We start from the raw sequence: 24,495 nt of genomic DNA, 5'->3' as shown, positions 1-24,495 counted from the left end.
TAATTAAACATATTTTAACAACACATTTACATTATCTATGTATATAAATAAAAAAAAAATATTAAAATATGTATACTATAAAATATAGGTTAACTAAATATTATTATTATAAATACCATACAAATTAGTATTTAAACAATATTTAATACAGTCAATTAAAATAGTTACCTATACAGCTTATTGGTTATAAGTAATTACTAATTTCAATTCAGCAAAACGTTTTTACAAAACTTGCTTAAAAGAAAATTCTATAAATTTAATAATAGATAAATTAAAAATATATATATATTAATAACTCTTATGAGTTTTACAAATAGTTTCAAAAAAAGTGTTAAAAAATAAATATTTAAAATGTTTGTGGGTTTGATTAGTTTTGATTTACAAATATGTTCATTTTACCCTTTAGTTCATCAGGTAACAAGAATTTGTTTTCTAATATCTGTCACCCACAAAAAATAAGAGATGATGAATGACAAAACATATGAGATAAGTATAGGTATATAATGAATACTAACCAATTGTATAATACTCTTAGCTTTTGATATTAATTCATTTTTTTCATAAACTTGGTTGACTAATGTTACTGAAATATTAACTAAAGTATTATCGAAGAGACTTGGGCATAAGACTTTTAATCCACGTATTGTGAAATTATCTTCATCATCTATACATGCATAGGTAGTATTATAATGGTATAGGTACAATATTATTTATTATTATTATAAAGGACACGTTTACAAAAAAACTAGGGAAGTCACATTATTTTTTGCTAGGTATTTCGAGTACCTACCTATATTTCGTCATCGAGGTAGGTCATTATTATTATGCAAGTGTTTAATTTGGATTCAATTGAATTAATTGATAATTAATCTACTTATTATTATTACTATTATTATTATTTAGTTATTAAAATGATAAATCATTGCATAAGAAAAACTATTTTGAGCGGAGTAGTGTAAATTTTACAGTATGTGACTATTTTATAATTAATTTATATTAAGTGGATAGGTACCTACCTACCTATTATAATTAGTATTGTAGGTATAAATGAATTAATGATAAAAAAAATGCACACGCACGTGTATTTTAAATATTTTTAAATTGCGGTTCCTTTAAGTACAATAGGTATACAATTTAAGAGAAATTGTATATTACATGTTCTAGCTTTTTGACCTACCTACCATAAAAGTAGGTGTTTATCAACATTAGTAACAAAATTAACATTTCAATTGGTTGTAAATAGCTTAAAATGTGTTCTAAAATTTTAAAAACCATTATTTAAATTATATTAAAATGTTTAAAATTAATATTGTTTGAATAATAATAAAATGACAATAAATTATGGTTTGAAAATAAATCTATAAAATATGTTTGAATGTATAATGTCGTTATACTTTTAACTCTCATAAAATAAGTATATACTCGTATAGCTTTAAAGTTTTGGTTTTATTAAATTTAATTTTAAATTCCAGTTAGAATATTATGAGAAAATGAGAAAATTTGTACACCGTTTTATGCCTAGGTGTTGAAAATTAAAAGTTGTTATAAAAATGATGAATTTTATAATTACAAAATAATTTACACATTTTCACGATTTCCGTGACAGTAAATATTTGTACTTAAGTTTACACTACTAAAAAAATAAAATGAAATAACTATTAGTAATAGGTAATAGAATATATAGAAACTAACGTGATAAAATATATAAAAGATAATACAAATATACATATTTCCACATACCCACAATTCAAAAAATAATACCCGTGGTTTACATTCTGTTTTAATTACTGTTTCTCCTAATTTTTTAAATTTATTTTTAAAATATTTTTTTGGTACTTACTTATTACAAAATGTCTAAACCAAAAATATAAAAATTCTAAGCATCTTTCACTGAAGGATTTCGAATTTGCAAGTATAAAATTAAGCCAAGGATCGGTGGCGAACTCAATTTTAAGATATGTTAATTTCTGTAAATGTTTCAAAAGTTTTGTTGATAATATTGTAGTCATGCACTCCCAGGCATGGTCTGACATTCGATCCAATCCCTATAAGTATTAATTATTGTTGGTATCTAAGGAATTAAAAAAATTGAAATATAGTTTTATTTAAATTCTTACTTGAGATATAATAGTTTCTAATTGCAAAAAAATAGTTTTCAAAAAATCAACACTAGGTGCTTCAGTAAATTCAACCGATTTACAAATACCTTCTTCGTAATATTGTAAAATAATTTTAAATAATATAATAGATGATATTATACAATTTTCACTTAATCTGGACATAGCGTTTAAAATATATTCACATTTTAACGTTATTGAATACTATAGAGCAAATATAAATTCATTATTATACCTAATGTGTAAATTTTGTCATTTTAGTGTAGCATAGATATATAAAATAAATATAATAAATCATACTAAAAGTCTGTGCTCTATCACAGTTTCTTCTTGTTCAAGTTGGCATAATTGTATTACAGTATTGATTGCAAGAAAACAAATGTTGTCGTTTTTTGAGAGGCATAATTTTTCAAGAGCATGTAAAAAGTCCTTATTTTTTTAATTGTATTTAAAACTAAAATAAAGTTATTACAAAAACTATTCAATTAGGCATATAGAGCTCTGAGCTATATAAATTATTATCTCTTGTGTTTAAATTACTCACCATCACTGTTAGATAATTGAATCAAGGTTAAGAGATGCTGAAGAAGAGATGATAACAGTGAATAGTGTTCAGTGAAAGTAGATTGATGGATTTTTATGATTGAAGACATTGTATAAACTATACTACGGTGTTCGTTAATGGAAATATTTGGCCCACGAAGAGAACACGGTTCAGTTAAATTCAATAAAAACGTTAAGTTTGTTGCTGAAGTATAAATAACAATTTAATTAAAACTAATTAAATTAATTAATAACAATTGTACAGTATAAAATTATGTTTTTATTCGTATATATATATTACCTCCTATTCCTTTTTGATTATTAGTACAGCAGAATGAACCTAAATATATGGGTAACATGTCCCAAATAATTAATAATGTTTTGTGTTCATTACATTCATTTTCTGCGGTTATTATTTTCTTAATAATATTGAATCCTGCCTGTAGTTTATTACTGTCGATATTTGTATCGTTAATAAGAACATCCTATACAATGAAAGTTAAACTAAAAGTTAGAATTATTAATAGTTGTAATAATTTACAATTATTGATATTGGATATTGTAATTAAATTTACCATCAAACATAATTTTGCTTTGTGATTGTTTAAGCAAAATTTTTCTAGCTCAACCAAACAAATTTCATCTGAATTCTGGATCCATAGTTTAATCTAACAGTAATAGCATAAATCAAACTAAGAAAACATTAAAAAAATAAAAGTATATATTTTCTCACTAATTTTAATTGTATTTTTTTGGGTATTATACTTGAAGCGAACACAAAATATAACAATGCAGGGTGATGAGTAAAAATTAAATCAATAATTTTGGAATTTATAAGTTCAACTAATTTTTTTGTTGCAAATGTTAAACCCGATATTGCATTTACAGCGTGATGTGAAACAAAACAAATCTAAAAATAATAAAAATACACATTTTTTAATAATACGTAGAATGAAAATTTATGTATTATTATTATTATTATTATTAATATTTACAGAAATATTAAAAAGAACTGCTTTAATAATAGGAATAGGAATTTCATTCTGTATTGAACATAAGTAATCGCATATTGGTTCTAAATATATTGACTCCTTTTCATTACTAAAACCAATGTAAATAAAAATTCATTAGTAGTTCATAATTAAATTATATATAATTATAAAAATAAAAATAAAAACTTTGTTTTATTTACAATTGTAAATCTACAGCTTATAAGTTTGTTACTTTTTATATTTAACTGTATACTAACAGTTTAGTAAATAACATAGAAGAATACATGATGAAGAAATTTATTCATTGATAAAATCCTTAAGTACAAAATTGTTTATTTAATTATACCAATACTGATTTTGAAGGTCACGGCTAACGCACTTAGGAAGTCACATGAAAGGTTATCGCCTTAGTGGGAAGAATACGTGATAAAATATAAGGAATAAGAGGGTGGGGGAATTTTGGACGATGTTCGAATTTTGAATAAAACCTATTGTAATAACTTTTGGTTAATTAGTTATTTCTCATTAGTCGTTATAGTTTTAAATTGGTTCTTATATTTGTATATACTTAGAACAGGCGTGCCCAACCTGCGGCTCGTGGAACTACTTCAACCGGTCCAAGACCATTTTATAAAATTAGAAATATCTATAGGTATAAATAAAAATTATAATTACAAAATATCTATCTTTTTCTGTATAGGTACAATTTTAAATTTTAATGAAAACAAATATATTAAATTTTATAATATTTAAAAGAAATAAATTAACGTGAAATTTGGGCTTATTTTTCTTTAACCAATCTCATTCAGTACCAATTTTACGCTTTTTATTGAGACATTTTAATAATTCAGATTTAATTTATTATTTTTTGCAAACAAGAATTGCGAAACAGCAGTTTTGAATGACAAAAACAAAATAGCAACTATGGACTAGGTATATGGAAATATTCAGTAGTTTAAACATATGATAAGGGTCGTAAATTCGATTAGTATTATTACTATTATTATATTATATGATACAAATAATATAATATTGAATATTTTATCAAAATGAACTGTTTTAATACATGGTCCGCAAGTGGAAAAAGATTAGGCCTGCAGCCTGCCAGACCTAGAGAGTCATTGGTTGCATAGTTATTAGATGACCGAACCTAAACGTCAAAGAGTGCAGATAGACTGAAAAGGTTTGATTGGGTGGGTTTGAGATGCTTTGACGGATCCCTAAATTTGCATACTGCGTAAGACTAAATGAGCCAAATAAAAAATGTATAAGTATAGTGTAGATTTGTGTGTTTAAATCTAAATACAGAACAAAGCAGATGAAGACAATTATTGATTATTTGGTGGTTGGACTAAGGTAAATTTGATCTGAAATATAGTTGGTATCCATCTAAGCTCTTTAAATTCAAAGTGAAGACATATTTTAAGTGTAAAAGATTTTTCTCCACTTAGTTTCAGAAGTGTTTTTTAAGATAAGGTGATTTTGGAAATCGTTTAAGGATTGTATGGAATTCTATTTGGAGGACCAGTATAGATGTAACATCAGCATGAGTTACTATAATCGTATTTACTGTTTTAGAAATATCTAATAGGTTAGGTTGAGGTGTAAATTATTTTCACAATAAAAATGCATATAAAAAATAAAGGAATAGTTCATTACTTCCCAAAAATAAACATCTGTTATTATAAGAATCATTAAAAATAACAAATTTATATTTACTTAATAATGAAAAATACAAAATCTTATTGATTTTTAAAGACTACAATTATTTATAGCTAGTTGGCATTTTTTTGCCTATACAAAATACAATCACAGGAATACTGTTTTCAATTATTTTCTCTAAAACTATTTTTTATTTTAATATTGACTCATTTTAAATATGGATTAGAAACAAAATTGTCCATAATAAAAACTTCGAATTAAAAAAATATCGTGAAATTAATATGAAAGTTCTACTCAGGATTTAAAAAATATCATAGCATAATATTTATAAAAACATGCCAAAAGTATGTATTTACTTCTTTACCAACATATTTAATTAATCTTAAATTCCTTGTTACACAAAAATATTGCGTGATATTATATAGATAATAGATATAACTACTAAAAAATTATTAATTATTCGAATAATACAGAACTAATTTCATCTATACTTATATTTTTAACTTTAAATATAATAAAAATGTGTTTTTTTCAATAATGCTATTAATAATTATTATATTACACTTTATAATAACTTACTTGGAACAAGTTAGAAGGTAGAAATAAATAAAAATTATGATTAAATGTTTAGTATCAATATTTGTGCTATTTGTCAAAACAAAACATAAATCTTTTGGAGTTTTAGGAAAATTTTTAAAGCTCCAAACCATTTGATTGCGAAACATATCAATACCACCAGGCCAGTGACGATTTATTTCAAGATAAGCTGATGATAAATAAAACAATATCTCAAATAACAACTCTTCGGCTAAAATGCCAATTTTACTAAAGAAATAATATACGATTAATACATTAAAATAAAATAATCATGTAATCCAAATAAATATTATAATTTTAAGCAGTTATATAGGGTTATTCAAAATAAATCATCCTATGTTCTATACCTGGCTTTCCAGGTCACCCAATCTTATGCAATTTGACTACATATTTTTAGAATGTTTTAAAGGTATTATAGAGGTACACGTACACACCACTATTATCAATTATCATCATCCAAAGAAGAACTAGAAATCAACATATTCAATTACGACGATATGTATAACTCTATAGAATGAATTAGAATTCTGATTAGATGTTGTTCGTGTGACTAAAGAAAGTCACGTAGAACATTTATTGGTAGTTACTAGTTGGTACCATTGCATAAATTTAAAATATTATTCTTTTATTTAATGTATCATATTATGTAAATCTAAATCTAAAAAACTCAAAAAGATATAATCATTTAAAATCGGATGAATCATTTTTAATAACCCTGCATATATGAGACAACATTGGATATTTGGTATATCTACTCTTATATAAATATAACTAAAATAACTGTACTCAATGTTAAAATATATCTCTATTTTTTGTCTTTTTCTAATAAGATATCAATATTTACACCAAATTTCAGTTATGTATACGTATATATATTAATGTAAAGGTAAATCAAAATAATCAATTACTTATATTCAATTAAATCATATAAAATACTAATAATTCTTGAGGCTGCATAATGACTAGATATGTTTTGACGAGCAGGAGTAGATAAACTTTCTCTGAATGGACTTAATAAATTTTTGATTGCTTTTCGATAACTTTTATAATAAATATTTATATTCAAATTTTTCTATGTAAACATAAATTAATATTATTTTATTTACATTACCAAATTAATGTCATAAAATAATTGGTAATATTTACTTACTTGAACAAATGGTAAGCTTATGTGTTTTATCATATACCAAGCCACATTTTTGAACAATTTGGCTGTTTCTGTATGTTTTTTTAAATTTTCATTTAGTGACACTCTCTTTGTTATGGTAGAATAAAGTCTATATAATCAAAATATGTATATAACATTATTGATGATCACAATTTATATAACTTATATCTACAAAACAATACATATTTAATTTAGATATGTAGATTAAATGATAAATAACAAATAAATGCATTACGCAGGGTGATTCAAGCATTAGTCCTAAATAATGGTTTTACACTAAAAAATAAACATAAAATACATAATATCATATTTAGTCCAATATACTTAAAATTAACACCATTGAAACATTATCCATTATTATTATTATTCAGAATTCAGATATTAATTATTATAAATTAAAATAATATTATTAATACATATTTATGAACTATTATAATCAGATATGTTTTGTAAAAACAAATTATTCGAATGGTACCTATTTTAATAATTGCTAAAATTCTATAAAAATATAATTAATTAGCGTAGTAGTTAAATGATACTTATTTTAAAAAGTTTTATAATTATATTTATCCCAATTCTTATAAAAATATAAAATGTTTCCTTTTTGGACAGATACCTAAATCATAACTGGCTTAATAATTTACAGTATACACATTTTAAAGAGTGGATTTTAAAGATTGTTTTGTTTTGAAAATTTGTTTCGCCACAAAAAACTCTTTAAATGACACAACAAATATAATAATTGGAAATATGATCTATAAGTATACTTAAACATTTAAAAATCAGAATGCGTATAATTGAATACAAAATAGATTAGGTTAGGTGATCACTCAGTGCTTGGTATACCTAATAATTATTTTTCTATCCCCTTTCCGGTCGATTGTTATATTATGTCAGTATTCTTATGTAATAGTTAACATGCATCTAATAATAACGTTCATATATATTTCTTATATCAAAAATTATATATGTATAAAAATTGATAAAACTGCCAATTGATAAAAAAAATATTTGGGATTTATAGCATTATGCCCATCATTGTAACCAATCATGTCACTCAAGTTTACGCCATCACTGATTAATTTATAATAAATTGTAAGTACCTTAATAAACTACTGGAAAGATTTGATGCGATGTCAACCACACGAGGGTCAATGATACATTTTCCTGTGACACTTTTACAAATTGCCTTTGAAATAGACATACTCGTATTGTATAATTTATTACTTAATTCAATTGAAGGACAGGACAAAAAATACGTCAGTATAGAAATAGCATTAATAACACAATGTGCTGGTAAATTTTGTGAATTAGTAAAAACCATTTTTATAATGGTTAAAACTTGTGGTATATTACAGATTTCTTGAAGGTTTGTTCCTCCCCTAAAATCAAGTATAATATTATTTAGTAATATAGTTAATTATACATTATTATATATTCCATTGTAAGTTTATAAAAATATTGTGTATACTTTTTAATAATTATTGCCAATAGTTGAATTAAATCAGATACTAAAGCATCACTAGTTCTTATTAAAAATACAAGTGTTCGCAATAAACTATTACAAGTGTATAATACATCATTTCTCTTGTAAAATGTATCATTTTTTGATAACATCCATATGCATATACATATACTTCTAAAATAAAATAATTATAATTTAATAATTTGTCTTTAACTATTATAAATTTGTTAAAATACATAATACTATTTGTATATTTTTATACATAAAAATAATAGATGTTAAATTTAATTATTTACTGAATTAATGGAGTATTAATTGAAAGTAAAGGTTCACACAAAAATTGAATCATATCAGCATCTAAATAAGTCCTGCTAACTAAATTGAACTGTTTTGGATCTTTTAAACTTCGAATCATAAACTGAATACTTTTATCCTGTGAATTAAAACATCAAATGATTATCAAAATATTAACTTAGACAATTTTATTTTTAGAAATATATTGTATTTCTTTTAATTTTACCTATTTTAATTGCAGAAACTTAACTATATGTAGTAAACTAGTAAGTAATTACTTTAAATAAGTATATGAACACGGATAAATATATTGTATACAAAAAACGAAAAACTGTTTATTAAATGTTTTGGAATGCGGCCTGAGAAAAAAATTCAATTCATCAAAATCATAAAACATAAAATTTTGATCTAGTATCTGTTTCGATAACATAATTATTAATAATTAAAATGAGTGTATAGGTACTGTATATAAATATTTTTTATATCATATAAATAATAATAATAATATATTAGGGTCGTTAAGATTTTATAAGAAACAAAAACTAATATTTTTTAATTTCCTAAAACCTAGGACAGAATGAAAGATTTATAGTGATTAAATCATTGATTAAAAATGATGAAATAATAAATAAACCCATCAATATATGCATATAAAAATTAGTCTAATTGTGTACCTGCACCTAAATTCCTACCTAATACCGTTCTTTATTTAAATTCAAATAAATACATTAATTTTAATTTAATTAAATCAACATATTTGTTGCAATACCAAAGGTCGAATATCATATTCTAATATCATAGCTACTTTTTATCCAGGAAGGGTATGTTAGGTACTTAGGTTAGGACCTAAATTCTTAAGTCTAGCTCACACAGTCTCAAATAAATATTATCCCAAAACACAACAAATTCGAAATGGTTTATTCCATGGTTGTCGTTGGTTACAAGGAAAAAACAATTATTATTTAATTTAGTTATTACGGACTAGATAATCTTCTTTCGAAATTGTCATTCTGTTTTCTGTTAGCATATAATTTTGTCCTAAACTCCTAATGAAAAAGTGAGTACATTCGACGCGATTTCATGTAAACACAAATAGATAATAATCCACTACAACACTGCATTTCTAGGTCACCTAGACTAGGTACCACTGATTACTGATATAATAGTAGATACCCGCCAATATATGTATATAATACCTATCTACATTTTACAAATATTTTACTCTTAATCAATTTAGGTACATGTAAAATTTTATTTTTCATTTTATATTCAATGTAATGAAAAAAGACGCACACGTATTGCATTTCAAGCCAGGACACCTGTACGGTATCCTAAACTTTCTAAATTAATTTTGCCTTATAGATAATGTTCAATACTAATTTTTAATTTTTTCGGTATTTATATTTATAATATTATAATAATAATTATAATTATAATATATTAATATTAATAATATAAATATATGTTATATATATTATAATTTTTTTTTTTATTATTAATATTTTATATTTATTATATAATATATAATATATTATATTGTTATTATTATATTATTATAATTATTATATTTATTATATTTATTATATTTTTATTATTATATATTTTATTTATAATACTTATTAGCTAATATTTGTAGGTATATGTTCCTTTGTTATTTAATTAATTTGTTTTATTCTTTATGAATAATTTTTTTTCAAAAATTAATTTCATATAGATGCATGGAATTTTATTTTTAAAACTACTAAAAATGAATAATGTTTGAGAGAGAATAATAAAAAAAAAACTGTTAAATTTAGAATTAAAACATCTTAGCTTTACACCTCCATCTAATATTTATGTTTACATACAATTCTCAATTTAATATTATTAACTAATAACTATTAAGTTAAATATTGTAAGAATACCTAAGTATTTTAAAACAAAATTTAAATATATTTATAAAATCAAAAATTAGTTTTGAAACAAAACCAATTTAAACTTGAGGCACAATTCGAGGGACGCCAAATGAAAATGGTGATTATCTCCAACTAGAATTATTTCAAGATAATAAATTATTTATTGCAAATTGTAATCAACATCTATTATTTACTGAATTGTCTGTCAACACAAGCCATACCTGGCTGTGGTACTAATGTATCCCAGGAGGAAGTGACCTACCGGCATCATGGTATAGTACCTATACCTTCAGGGGAATCAGTATTTCCCGAGTGCGTCCCGAAATGACCCTTATTTAATATTTTGAGTGAGACTGGAATAAAGTATCACCTCAGTGATAAATGGCCATTGATATACATACACGGTTCCGCAAATTTAATACATATATATATGATTTCGTATAATTTTAAATGCAACGTAGTAGCAATACAATAACTAATTAACTGTAAATGTGAACCGATCATTTTTAAAAAAGAACTAAATGGTGTCAATATGAAAGTATGTCACTAACTATAAATTCATTTCACTGCCTGTAAATGTTAAAATTTAGAAAAATATTAGAACCAAAATTATTTTATCTTAGTACAGGAGAATATTATTTATATAATATTTGTAGCTATATGTGTGTATTCTATAAGGTAATAATTTACATTTATCTTATATTTTATCTGCAAAATTAAATTGATAGACTTTTGATAGTTGATAATGTTGATTTCATACGATAAAAAAAACAAGTTGTTAAAATTCCAATATATAAGGAAATAATATATCATATGCCCAAGTTAGAAGTTACAAAATAAAATACAACAATCTAACGAATTCAACAATGTGTAAAATTTAAACTAAAATCATGTTTTCCAAAAGTTTTGTTTACAAAAGCACAGAATTGTTTAAAGTACAAAACGATTTGTAATATACTATATTATTATACAATAATATTTTATAGGTATTTTGTTTATACACGTTTTCGGAATAACAACATTGCATTTAAAATTTCGCGGAATCGTGTATGTATATTGTATATTGTATACTGTATATTAATGTATAATATCCATGTTCCAGTTCATAAAGAATTACCTCGGATACACCGCATTAAGAAGTAAACTGGCTTACACTTCAAAAATATTTTATTATTATTTTATCATTTAGGCTACAACCGTTTTTTAAATATTTATAGTTTAATATTTATATTTTTATATTATTAATTTATTTTCGATTGATTTTTCAATGCATAATTTTAATATAATCGAATCTAGAAATTCGTTCAATTTAGTACTTTTTTTATATTACTTTCATAATAAACTTAATTATTTTATTATTATTTAATTTTTTTAAATATTTCTAAGAAGGTTATGTTATTTACGAATGACGTTATTTATTAAGACACACTAGAATAAAATATACTTATCACTGCATTTATAATTTTATCACTTATGTTAACCATCAGTAAATATATTAGATAAACCTAAATCATAATAATCATATCGGTATATATTGTATTAATCTAAGATAATAAGTAATGATAATAAATAGCATTACGTCGATATTTTATATAATAATAGGTATTAATAGGTATATTAATATATTATTATAAGCAATTGATGTTTAATGTATAATATATAAGTTATAAAGATTAATTTACTACACCATATAATTTATGTTGCATAGTTAATAGGTAGGTAAAAGTGGTAATAGATTCACTAAACTCTATATCTTTAAATTTATTACAATTTCATTAATAACGACTATTTATAAAAAAAAAAAAAACAATTTGTTCAATATCAAAAAATAAATATTAATATATCAACATTTTAATAAAGCATTCCGATTCTAATTAAATGATTAAAAATTGATTACAAGTTATCACTAAAAAAAAGCGTGGACAAATGGGTACCGCTCTGCTGTACAGTATTGGTCATTATATTATTTACAAATTTGAATTCAATGATAGGTATCATTGTACACAAGAAATGATTCTGAACGAAGATGATTTGTCTGCCTAGGATATATTTTCCAGTAGATAGTGAAAAAGGTGGATTATGTTTTAATGGCCTGAATACCCCAAAGTTTAAATTGTTTTATAATTATTGTAAGCCAAACTTATGGAAAATTTTCAACTCTTAGCTACTTATACAACAATTTTTATAAATTATAACTTCAAAATAATTTGCAAATATTCATTATTTTGACGAATTGTTGTCAATATTTGAACTTCAAACGCTAATCAAAAAAAATTGTGCTTATGTATTCTTATAATTTTTGAATCTTTGAATTACTATAAGAATAACTTATGATGAGGAACTTTGTATTAAATTTTAAGTATTTTGTCTTAGACAAATAACATTTATATCGATATTTATAATAAAAAAACTAAACAAAAACGACTATTTCAAATATTTATAAATAGTCTTAAAATAAGCGAAATATTTTGAACATTAAATTATGTAAACAAATGTCGATTTAAATAACTGGTGAAATTTTAAAATATCTACGGCTTATACTTTTTGAGTTATAACAAATATTGAAAATCGTTATCATTACACGACTTTGTAAAAATTTAAAATTCAACAGCTCATAACATTTTTACTATATCTATAATGAGGTTTCGAGTTTTCATTAAAGCTATTTGAAGGAAAACTTAGTGTTGAATTTTTTAACCTTAGATATGAATTTTCAACTGCAAAATTATTTGTACATTTTCGCAATTTTGACATATTTCGTAAACATTTGAACTAAATGCTTATAAAAAGATTTGTGACTATCGATTTTTGATTTTTTTAATTTCAATAAGAACAACTTATAAAAAACCTTGTATAAAATTTTCAAGTTTTTTGGCCATCCAAAATTATTTTATCGACACTTTAAGGATATTCATTTAGCCATCGAAAAACCACTCCCGAAATTTGAAATCGAAGCATTGTTTCGACAAGTTATGCTGTACACATAAAAAAAAACACACACACACATATCATTGTAAAATCAATATATTCATTCATTACTTTGTTCAGAATCTAAATAAACCATTGTAAAACTAAACCTATTGTACCTATTCAACTCAGAATCTTAAAAATATTTATTACAGATTATATGACATATTCTTTTATGTAAAAAGGTTTAAAGCTTTAGTAACTTTTAAATATTATAATGTTTGCCATCTTATATAGTCCATACACATTATGCACATAGGGCTTAGGTACATACATTGATATATACATACCTGAAATACCGTGTTTTGCGATAGCAACATTTTTTTTAATTGCGTCGTGATCTCGTCCATTTCTATACTATTTAATATAATAAATATTATGTTGTCAAAGAGAAGGCGTCACTGAAAAGGTATTGTGCGATACACTTACTGAATATCACACTATACACCTTAATAAACGTGTATATATCACGTAGATAGATCGACAGAGTCGTTCTTAAAAAGTTAAACGTTAAGAGAAAAATAAAAGGCACAGGCGTCTAGCAAAAGGTAAAATAGAAAGAAGGAAAGAAAATTGCCAAACTTTTGCGCGTAATAATATTTAATCGACATTCGACATCATACACCGATTTAAGTATACCCAAATAAAATAGTATTCGAACTTGGTATAACGTAGTCTCTGTATACTCATACTGGGATTAAAATACTTCTGGTTAGTTTCATGGAATAACAGGTTTTATTTTACTTCCCGCGAACGGTTGTCGTTTTTCTTCCATGTACTAGCGCGCGGTTCACACAATATCAGTTGTTGTTCTTATCAAACGTACAATTTTTCTTTTCAATGTCGTCCGCAACGTTCACGGTCCGTCTTTCTTTATTTTTCTATCGATGCGAATGTTTTGTTCTGTACATTGTTTAATAAACACACATCCCCGCCGATAAAAGACGACCATAGTGCGTACTCCGTACTAAAATTAAATGTGGTGTACAAGACGTGGTTATCGGTAAATAATCGATTTGATTTTGAACGCAGTTAGCGGATTCCACAAATGATAGAGTTTCATAAACTTCGAACCTAAACTCGGTTAATGGGACATTTCAACGAGCACCAAGTGTTCAGAAAATGTTATCCTACGAGTAAGTTAAATTATTATTGTTGAATTTTTTTTTCAGGTTATACAAATTAACTAAATTAATTAATCACTTAAATATCATACCTTGTTAGTATAATAAATAATAATTAATCATTTGATGAATACGTGTGTTCTGTAAAATAGAATAATAAACCAAGAAGATACTGCTATAATAAGAGAAGTCTACGACAATGACAACTCGCAAGAGATGTTTGAACAGGAACTGGATAATGCTTTAGAGGCTGGCTACAAGTATATTATTATTGAACCAACTCAACTGGCTGATGAAACTGTCAGATGGATTACTGTTGGCAATTTTCTTTCTCAAACGGCTATCATATCTAGTGCTTTGTCTGCAGGAACAGGTTTGGAATTATATACAATTAATAGCAGTTTCCTAAAATAAATCAACTAATCATATTATTATCTACTAAAAATTCAGTTTAGTATCAATAAAACAGAATGGAAACGGTTATTTTAAATATTTAAATGATGAAAATAAAAAACCATGACTTATCAGAATTAAAATTTGTATTATCTTAATTAAAACTAATAAATCAACATTTTATGTATAAATAAATAACAGGTTTAAACATAAATTATTACAGTTAATTTTTCAATACTTAATAAATATACATGTAATTTAAGACTGTATTATGTTAAATATGTACAATGTATTTGTTATCACTTTAATATATTTTATTTTTGTTTTTTTTTTTTTTATTATTCAAATATTAGCTTATTTTTGGACATCCAAGCCATTTATATATGGCCCCTTGTGCATGACTTCGTTTGTGTGCACTGGACTGTATATGATCTCGTGGCAGTTTGATCCATGCTGCAAGTATCAGGTGCACAAGGATCCAAGATTGAAGTCACTCCAAAAGGAAGACAACACTCCTTCATTGCCAGTGGTTATAGAACGTGGCAGTGATACCAAGAGGAAAATTGTACACACATCAGTAACAGTTGTGTCAACTGCTTATTGTATGTGGAAGCTATATGAATATTGCAAATAATCTTTCAAACTGAGATCAAATTTTTATGGGAACATGATGGTTCAAGAGCAGTCAGCACATTTTAAAATTATATTTTATATATGTACACTTGATTTTATTTTATTTACCTACCAACATATGATTGTATGTACCTGATAATGTTGAATGCCAGTGATTAAGAGATTTCCTTCTCGGGTGTAGAGCATATAAACATATTTATCAGATTTTCTATATGCATTTCATCTTTAAATGAATTAATGAATAATATTAATAATATTCAATGCAAATTCATTGTTCACTGGAAATATTATCGGCTTTACTTTGCGAGATCATATTAAAGAACTTGAAATGTAATTTTATAAAAAAAAAGTTTAAATACTTATTACCATCTTTTATAAAGTTTTACATTCAAATAAATATGATTATTATTAGGTTATAAAAAAATTGTAATGACAATTATTAAGTCTTATTATTCATTTTATATAAAATAATAATAATGACAATTGACAAAATATAATTTTTATTTTCCCAGTACTTAAACATTTTAAACTAACCTAAATTTTAATCACTGAGCTAAGTTATCTTTTTAGAATTCTTACTATAAATTTTCATTGCGATATAAATCATTCAATTTTTCAATAAGTTAAAAATAATTTAAACTCAACATTATTTTTCATAAATTAAAATTTATTATTATATATTATAATAAGTTAAATAATTAAAATCTTTATATTTGTGGAAAGAACTTCTTTATACGCTTGATGTTTATGGACGAGTGAACGGATATATCTCAGGCATCTAAATATAGGTGTAAAATGTTTTAGCACACAGATTTGGTCATGTTAAATATTGTCTATACTTCAACAATTACTAACAATATTAGATCATGCTAAAAATTGCCGTTAAAATAAAAACAAAACTAATGTTTTGTATTCGTGATGTGATAAATTAATAATTTATTTATTTTTATTGTTAATGCTATAGTAATATTCTATTTCTTCGTTGTTCAAAAACTATTGTAATTGAAAAAAAAAACATGAATTATCGAATGTGTAGAAACTTAGAAAAACAAAAATAATTTTATTCTATTCAGAATATTTTAAAATATAGATACTTGTATTTTATTAAAGAAAATTAGGTTTCATTTTAAAGGCAACAAATAAATTTCAATTTCGATCTAATAAAAGGTTGTTCTAAAGGTTCAACTAATATCTAAAAACTACCTATAATCGTTCTATGGTTTAGGGTGAACGTAGCATGCCAAAGTTTAAACAGAACATAATATTTTAAAATAATCTATTAGGGTTAGGTTATTTTTATGAATATAACATACTATATACTTATATACTTAAATATTACTCCTTTGTGGAAGTAGATTCACAATATTATGTTGCTATATTTTATTGTATAGTGTATACCTATAATTGATCAAAATTATGAATTTCATTGTCTGTTGTTTGTTTGTTTTTTTTTTTTTACAGACTTATTTAACCAATTATGAATAGACTGAAAAATATCACAAAATAAATTTCTCAACATTTTACAATCTGCATAAAATATTGTATGTGATTTATTGTTATAAGATTATAATGTTTAGAAAACAAAACAATTAAAAATTGTATATCATAATAAATTGCATTCTATAATTAATTAAATTTAGTGTTTGTGTAGCTTTCATTAAAACAAACTTTTTCTATAACAACGAATGTTTGATGTTAAGAACAATGGACGTTTTAAAGTTACATGTATATGTGCTTGATATTTTCAAAATAAGCAACATGGACAATAGTAAAACAATAAAATAATCTACATTTATACACATATATAATTTGTTTCATTCTATCAGAGAATTGTTTGTCAATTAATATTTTTTTAAAAACATTAAAACTAGACAAGAATTTGTAAGATATGTTAAGCGTAACAATTACATGAGAATGTACACTAATTTTCTTTGTAGGTTTTAATAATTTGTTTACCATTATAATATATCTACATTTATGAAGGCTACAAATAATTAAAAAAAAAAACAACAATAAACATCTAAATTTATCCTCATAAATATTTGCACACATTGAGTGATCGTCTACAATGGTATAGTTTCTTAATCATTTAAATTTATAATCTAATATTAACTGACTAAAGAAACATTATTCTAAAAATAACTAAAAATATTTAACAGTACATAAGGTTTAACTATATCAACAACTCACTATTAAGTATACATAAATAATTGACAGAAATCAGAAGAACTACTTATAATATATGTATGAGCTATATGAGATTTCTAAAATGTAATTGTCGATACGCTGTTGTCATTCAAATTTATATGTTAATTATTAGTGATTAATTTTATAAAAAACAAAAATGTGGTAAAAGTTTATATAAATATTGTCAAAAAATGTAATAAAAAGGAACACAAAACGTGTAACAAACAAGCACCATTTAAAGCAACAAAAATGTATCAACAATAAAAAAATTATTTTATGAAAAAAAGGAGATCATTTAAATTATAATATTGTTAAACTTATCATTTGCAATACATTTTGTGTGAAAAAATTGGTGGTAATTAATAAACTCTAAACCTAAAACAATGTTTAAAATTTAAATTTATGTAAACCTAAGATGTAGTAGTGTTTAAGGAATATACAATAATAATAATAATATAATAGTAAAAAACTTTGTATTACACTAATGGTAGCAGTGATCGTGAGCAGTAGTGACATGAACTTTATTTATCTATGAAGCATGTATAATTTAAATTTTTTGATTAATAAAAGGTTACTAATTCCTATATTTTAAGTCTACAATACAAATGTATGTACATTTTCTTTCGACTTAGGAAACATCTCATCAGTATGTGTTGTTTCAGTTTTACAAGTATATAACAGCACATTCTCATTTAGTTTTATTAGTTTTAGTACTAAAATGGAATGAGTCTACATGTTATGTAACTTAGAGATTTCTGTAGTCTATTAAAATGATTTTTTTAGATATTTTAAGCAATACATTTAGTATGATATTAAAACAAACAAAGTTAAATAAACATAAATTTACTGTGGTTTGCACTTTTAAGATGAAGACAAAACATGTTAATGAGACATTATCATAATTCTAAATACAGCCAATACAGCCAACCATCATCTACCCACAGAAATGTGGTATTCCCTTCAATGGCTATACCCATTTATCCTTTTTTTTACACAGCCGATACTTCATGAAAAGCTATTTCACGTCACCACTGACTCTGAGTTATCAATTATCTATCTTTGTTAGTGATGCACAGTAAATTTAATATTTAAAAGACCAATGGTGTTAACCCTATCTTAATTTAAAATTAAAAGCTCATTTTTATCATTTATTTTTCAAGCTTTAATAATTAGTTTGTGAAAATACTAAAACATATCTAACAATTTGTTACAGATAAAATTATTTTTACTATCTTCAATCATCAACAGTAATGCAATAAATACTAATATTAATTGTATACAGGATTGAATAAAAGTACTTCAAAACTCCTAAATCAAAAACAAAATATTTTAAATAATAATCAATATTAATAAAGAATTTCCATATTAATATTTTATTTATAAATTATCAATAGGTAAATCATATAATGAAATGTTATGAGTTATAACTTATGATAATGTAAACAATGATTTTGATAGAAAACTGGGTACATTTATTTATTATTAAATAAATACCTAATTAAAATAGTTTGATTAAAAATTGATAAAGAAATATAATAAGGAATTTAACTCAATTGTACTTTAAAATTAATTATAATTTTACATTTAATTGTGCACTATAAATAAACTACAATGAATTTATATTCAATAGAAATTCATTTTGTACATTTTTTTATTCAAATATTGACATATAATTTTTAATTAATGACAATTGACGTTCATTCATAATATTTAGTTTTCCTTTTAATGATGAATTATTATGAAACATATATATGTATGCTACACATCCACACATATGCTTATAGCATAAAAAATAATTATCATAGTTTAGTTTATTTTTATTATTACAAGCTTCACTTTAAATTAACACCGGAATTGATACCAACTTTCTAGTATTCTGATAACTTGAAATAGAATCAGATTTATTTCACTTGTTACATCAATATTGATCTAACTAAATAATTTACAAATTATGGTATTAATTTGTTTCTTTTAGGGCAGTTTAGTACAATTATACTTATCTAAATAATTCAATTATGGCATTTTGTCTTTAATAAGTAAACATTGTACAAATGTAAGATATACAAATTAAATTAATAATTTATGTAAAACTGTGCATCACTAACAACTATGTATTTATATTCAAAAATACAAAATTATAAGTACTCAAAAAATAATAATTAACAGCTAATTCCTAGATATCTAGTTGACTGACCTGGCTGTTTGTCAAATGTGAGATTCCCGTATGCCGACGATAACGGGCTGTAGCCGACGCTCGTCCGTCTGATGGCGGGGAATCCTTGAATCCTACATTTTCTGACTAGCTTGACGGTCAGCCCTACATTTCATTATCCAAAAATAAAATCGTGGCCATACATAACGCAGGCCGATAGCTAAACGAGCATAAAATGGAGCAATGATGACCTCTTGTTCATCGTTAACAACAGCATCTACTATTCGTTGAGCAACATATTCAGCCGAGTATCCAGACATTGTAGATTCATCCATAACTGCAAAATTAATATATATGTATATGTATTTAATTATTAACAATTTTAAATAAAAATTGTTATCAAATGAAAACACCCACCACCATATTTTGATCCAGATCCAGTTAATGCATTCAACGACAAATTTGTTTGGATGTACCCAGGACTTACAACGGTTACTTTTACCTTATGATGTGATATTTCAGCTCTGAGAGTATCAAAGAATGCTTGTAAAGCATGTTTAGATGCAGTATATGCCGATCTAAAAATAATATAAACAAAAAATTAATTTAATATTTGCAAACGATTAAGAAAAATGTAAGTTAGTTAATTAAATTAAGTGTATAAATTAAGTAATTAAGTACAACCACAAGTTTTTTATGGAATACTCAACAACATTAATGAATCACAATTAACACTAAATTAAAAAAAAAATATTAACATTTTCATGATCTCCGAAACCATCTTACTTATAAATCTATATTGAACGTTTTTGGTTACAACATGATGAGAGCCAATGACAGATTAGATCATGGAGGAGTTGTTCTAATTATTTCCAACAGAATATTTCACTTTCTTTTTTCACTTAAATCTATAAACAAGCTACAAATTTATTCTATCACCATTACTATAAGCTCAATCCTAATATCCTTTGCTTTTGCTTATTTCCCTCAAGATTATCAGTTTCCTGACAACTAAATATCAACCGATATCAACTTTCTTATTTATGCTTTATCATACATTTATCATCAGGACAGATCTTAATGCCGAACACTTAACTTGGGGATGCAAATCAACCAACTCAACTACTCAAGAGACAATTCTCTTCATAGTGTCATATATGGCAAATGCGCTAAATTTCTCGCCCCGGATGCTTCTACATACTGGCCAACACATTAAATGCTATCCAAATATACTAGATTCTTAAATGGCTAACTTACTTGATAATTTCCAAAATATAAATGACCCTATTTCAGACCACTCTCTATTTACACTTTAAATCAATGCCAAAATTGTGTATGTTCAAGCAATTCCACTCAAAATCAAGTCTACTGGCCTAAATTTTGAAATATCATAACAAACCTAACATGAACATCATCACACAATTACTTTAATAAAATAGTCTATTTTAACCAATTTGGTCTTACAGATTTTCTGGGATATCCTAAAAGCTTCAAATATCAGGATAATACAAGCTTTCCAATCCATTTGACTCCGCATAGTCAACAAAGTACCATGTACATCACAAATATATTGTTCATTGCTTCAAAAATATGAAATATTAATCAAACCCAACCTAGGTGCCTTCTAATTAGGTGATAAACTAAAACTGCCAATTGAATATAATTTAATGTCTGTACTATAGAAGGGTTCAAAGAAGAGGCGTATTTATGGGGAGGATATGGGGATAGATCCCCTTCTAGAGCCTTTTTTTTTAATGTTTAATGCATTGACTTATTGAGCCCCCTACTTTATGTTAGACCAATAAATTATACATCCCCCTCCAGAACAAAACCATAACTATACCACTGGTTCAAAGTTCATTATCTATTGAAATAACTGCCTAAAGACTGTGTGTGTAGTATACTGTGATATAGTAATAACAATTATATGAAAGTTTAATTTGTTTATATTAAGTATCAATAAAAGTATTTGACAATTTTTTTTTATTTAAGAGTAATAAAATAATGATTATTTCAATTCATCGAGTTTTAATTGATATGTTTCAATACACGGTCAAAAAGACTGTGTGCGTAGAATCTCTTGAATATCTTTAATGTGTGTAATTTAGAGTTAATTATTAGAAACAAATGATAGTTTTAAGTTACAAAGTACATAAACTTTTGATTTTAATTTTAAACATTTGAGTATGATTTTGTTTGGATTATTCTAATTTTTAACTTTTGAACAATTTAAATCTCTTGTAGTTGGGTTAATATGACTAATTATAATATTATCATTATAGTTAATGGAATATAAGTACAATAAATTAAAATTAAATATTTTTATTATTTGTTAATTGGTGAACGCGAATTAGAACTACTAGGTATGTATTATAATTCTAAATAATATAATATTACCTAAATGGAACAGCAATTTTTCCTTGAACACTACTAATTGCTATTATATGTCCACTTTTGTGGTGAATCATACTAGGCAATATGGCTAAAATAAAATATTAACAATAGGTTATTATAATTTAAATACTTTAAATAGAGAAAATTAAATTAATATTTTTTTATTTACCTTTAGTTAAAGCAACTTGGCCAAAATAGTTGACCAACATTACTTTATAATCGACTTCAGCCATTGTTGCTTCAGCTCTACCCCTATAGCTGATGCCAGCATTGTTGATGAGAATATCTACACGGCCAAAAACTCCTAAAACTTTTTGACTAACTACTTCTATTGTTGATTGGTCAATGAGATCCAAGACGAGAATACATGGTTTGTTAACATTCTTAATCTAGAGAAATAATTAAACTAGTAAATAGGAAAATAGGTGTATTAAAATAATAACATTTTTCAATTACATCACTTCGGCTTAATAAATCATTTTTGACTCGTTCTAATTCATTGCTGCTACGTCCCGTTAAAATTAATGCACAGCCATGAGAATAAAATTCATGGGCTAATGTCTCACCCAATCCAGAACTGGCACCTGTAATAAGTACAACCTAAAAACATAGTTTATGATTATTAAAAGACATTTCTGAAAATCATTAATATTAAGGTAGATAATAGGTAAATAAGTAAAATTTAATTCAGTTCAACAAACTACCTAGATCAATTAATAATCTGATTATCATATAAGCAGTAGGTACTAAAAATAATTCACTTTTAATTTTAATATGATATAAAATGGGATGATGTTATGATTGTAAAATTCTGGTAAAAAATATAAACTTTTGAATATTTATTAAGAGAAAACTTTCTAGTAACTAAATTATATTATTTATAGCATGCTTTGTTTCTGTTTCTGATCTTATACAGCTCAAATTTGTATAAGTAACAACTTAACAAACACATAATGTCGGGCGCGTCTTCAATAAGAACAGTGAAAGAGAAAAAAATGTACACTATTATAATATATGAATGATATACTACAGAAATAATCGTAAGCTGTAAATTATTGTTTGAAAATCATTAAAATAAAAATCTGGAAGATCGAAAAAATTAAATCTATACCAGCGTACAAAGTCCGTAATGGCCAAAGGAAACAGTTAGGGTCGTATAAAGGTCATAGACATTCAGTGGTACGACAAAACAGATAGAAAACACGTTTAGGTTTACCTTTGAGTTGAGAGTACGATATCTGTTATTGAAACACTTCTTAAGCACGTAAACTGACATCGGTATTAGGATTGGCAGAGAACAACAAACGTATTGCCAGGCAATCGGAGTGGCGTGAGCATCGGACATCGTAATGGATATTAATCGTTTATAGTTATAAAATAATAAGTGTCTCCAAGTGGCGAATCTCGTAGACGTCAAGTTTCAAAGTCGATCTGTAATGAAAGTTGAAACTAGTTTAAATGTTATGTCCGAGAACGACTAAATTGCCGATAGTGTAAAGGAGATAAATTCAATTTTAAATTTGTATTTAATTTTTTATTTACTTCTCGGATAAGAGCAATCGAACTGATAACAAAAACCAGTGATTACTAATATTGCAGCGCTTGTACAGTGTGGTTAACGTTAAGATTGTACTCGCGCAGTGATGACTGATGGACGTGAACGTCCCCAAAATAACATAATAATATTGAACTGTATTAAACGATACATAAAAAATAATATTTAGAAATACTTTCAAATTATTATCGTGAAAAAAATAAATGATTATTCATTATTATTTAATATTTAACGAGTAACGACCCTATTCGCCGACGCACGAATCCCCGAATGGTGGAATCGTGATCACCATTCACCGCACGCGATGTTTGATGATCGTTATGTGTTACCATCGCGGCAAAACAAAACAAACTTTTT

The 24,495-nt window shown here is 24.9% G+C and overlaps 3 protein-coding genes and 1 pseudogene across 5 annotated transcripts; 1 reads left to right on the top strand and 3 right to left on the bottom strand.

Annotated features, from left to right (window-relative positions):
* Positions 1-357: 357 nt before the first annotated feature.
* LOC114132912 (uncharacterized) lies at positions 358-3,556 on the bottom strand (annotated as a pseudogene).
* Positions 3,557-6,716: 3,160 nt separating this feature from the next.
* LOC126553127 (uncharacterized) lies at positions 6,717-14,541 on the bottom strand. The gene is made up of 7 exons (XM_050208319.1): positions 13,991-14,541; positions 8,841-8,977; positions 8,551-8,718; positions 8,183-8,461; positions 7,062-7,188; positions 6,848-6,983; positions 6,717-6,733 (listed from the first exon to the last, which is right to left on the bottom strand). Exons 1-7 carry the CDS (start codon positions 14,048-14,050, stop codon positions 6,717-6,719), a joined length of 924 nt encoding a protein of 307 aa, XP_050064276.1. The 5' UTR covers positions 14,051-14,541.
* Positions 14,542-14,553: 12 nt separating this feature from the next.
* On the top strand, positions 14,554-16,059 carry LOC114132920 (transmembrane protein 11, mitochondrial). The gene is made up of 3 exons (XM_027998526.2): positions 14,554-14,836; positions 14,977-15,197; positions 15,571-16,059. Exons 1-3 carry the CDS (start codon positions 14,823-14,825, stop codon positions 15,849-15,851), a joined length of 516 nt encoding a protein of 171 aa, XP_027854327.1. The 5' UTR covers positions 14,554-14,822; the 3' UTR covers positions 15,852-16,059.
* Positions 16,060-16,092: 33 nt separating this feature from the next.
* Positions 16,093-24,140, bottom strand: LOC114132918 (dehydrogenase/reductase SDR family protein 7-like). 3 transcript variants are annotated; one of them, XR_003593091.2, is made up of 7 exons: positions 23,800-24,140; positions 23,040-23,183; positions 22,753-22,972; positions 22,587-22,671; positions 20,607-20,767; positions 20,232-20,526; positions 16,093-16,628 (listed from the first exon to the last, which is right to left on the bottom strand). XR_003593091.2 is itself a non-coding variant. In XM_027998525.2 (6 exons), exons 1-6 carry the CDS (start codon positions 23,926-23,928, stop codon positions 20,324-20,326), a joined length of 942 nt encoding a protein of 313 aa, XP_027854326.1. In that variant the 5' UTR covers positions 23,929-24,140; the 3' UTR covers positions 16,959-20,323. The 3 variants fall into 3 exon arrangements, 1 of the variants encoding a protein (XP_027854326.1); XR_003593092.2 differs by lacking the exon at positions 16,093-16,628 and adding an exon at positions 16,959-18,412; XM_027998525.2 differs by lacking the exon at positions 16,093-16,628 and having other exon boundaries at positions 16,959-20,526.
* Positions 24,141-24,495: the final 355 nt, after the last annotated feature.

Source organism: Aphis gossypii, chromosome 1 (assembly GCF_020184175.1).
Source record: "Aphis gossypii isolate Hap1 chromosome 1, ASM2018417v2, whole genome shotgun sequence".
Classification (NCBI taxonomy): Eukaryota; Metazoa; Arthropoda; class Insecta; order Hemiptera; family Aphididae; genus Aphis; species Aphis gossypii.
Note: the sequence above shows the minus strand (reverse complement) of the source record. Positions and strands in the feature narration are given on the sequence as shown.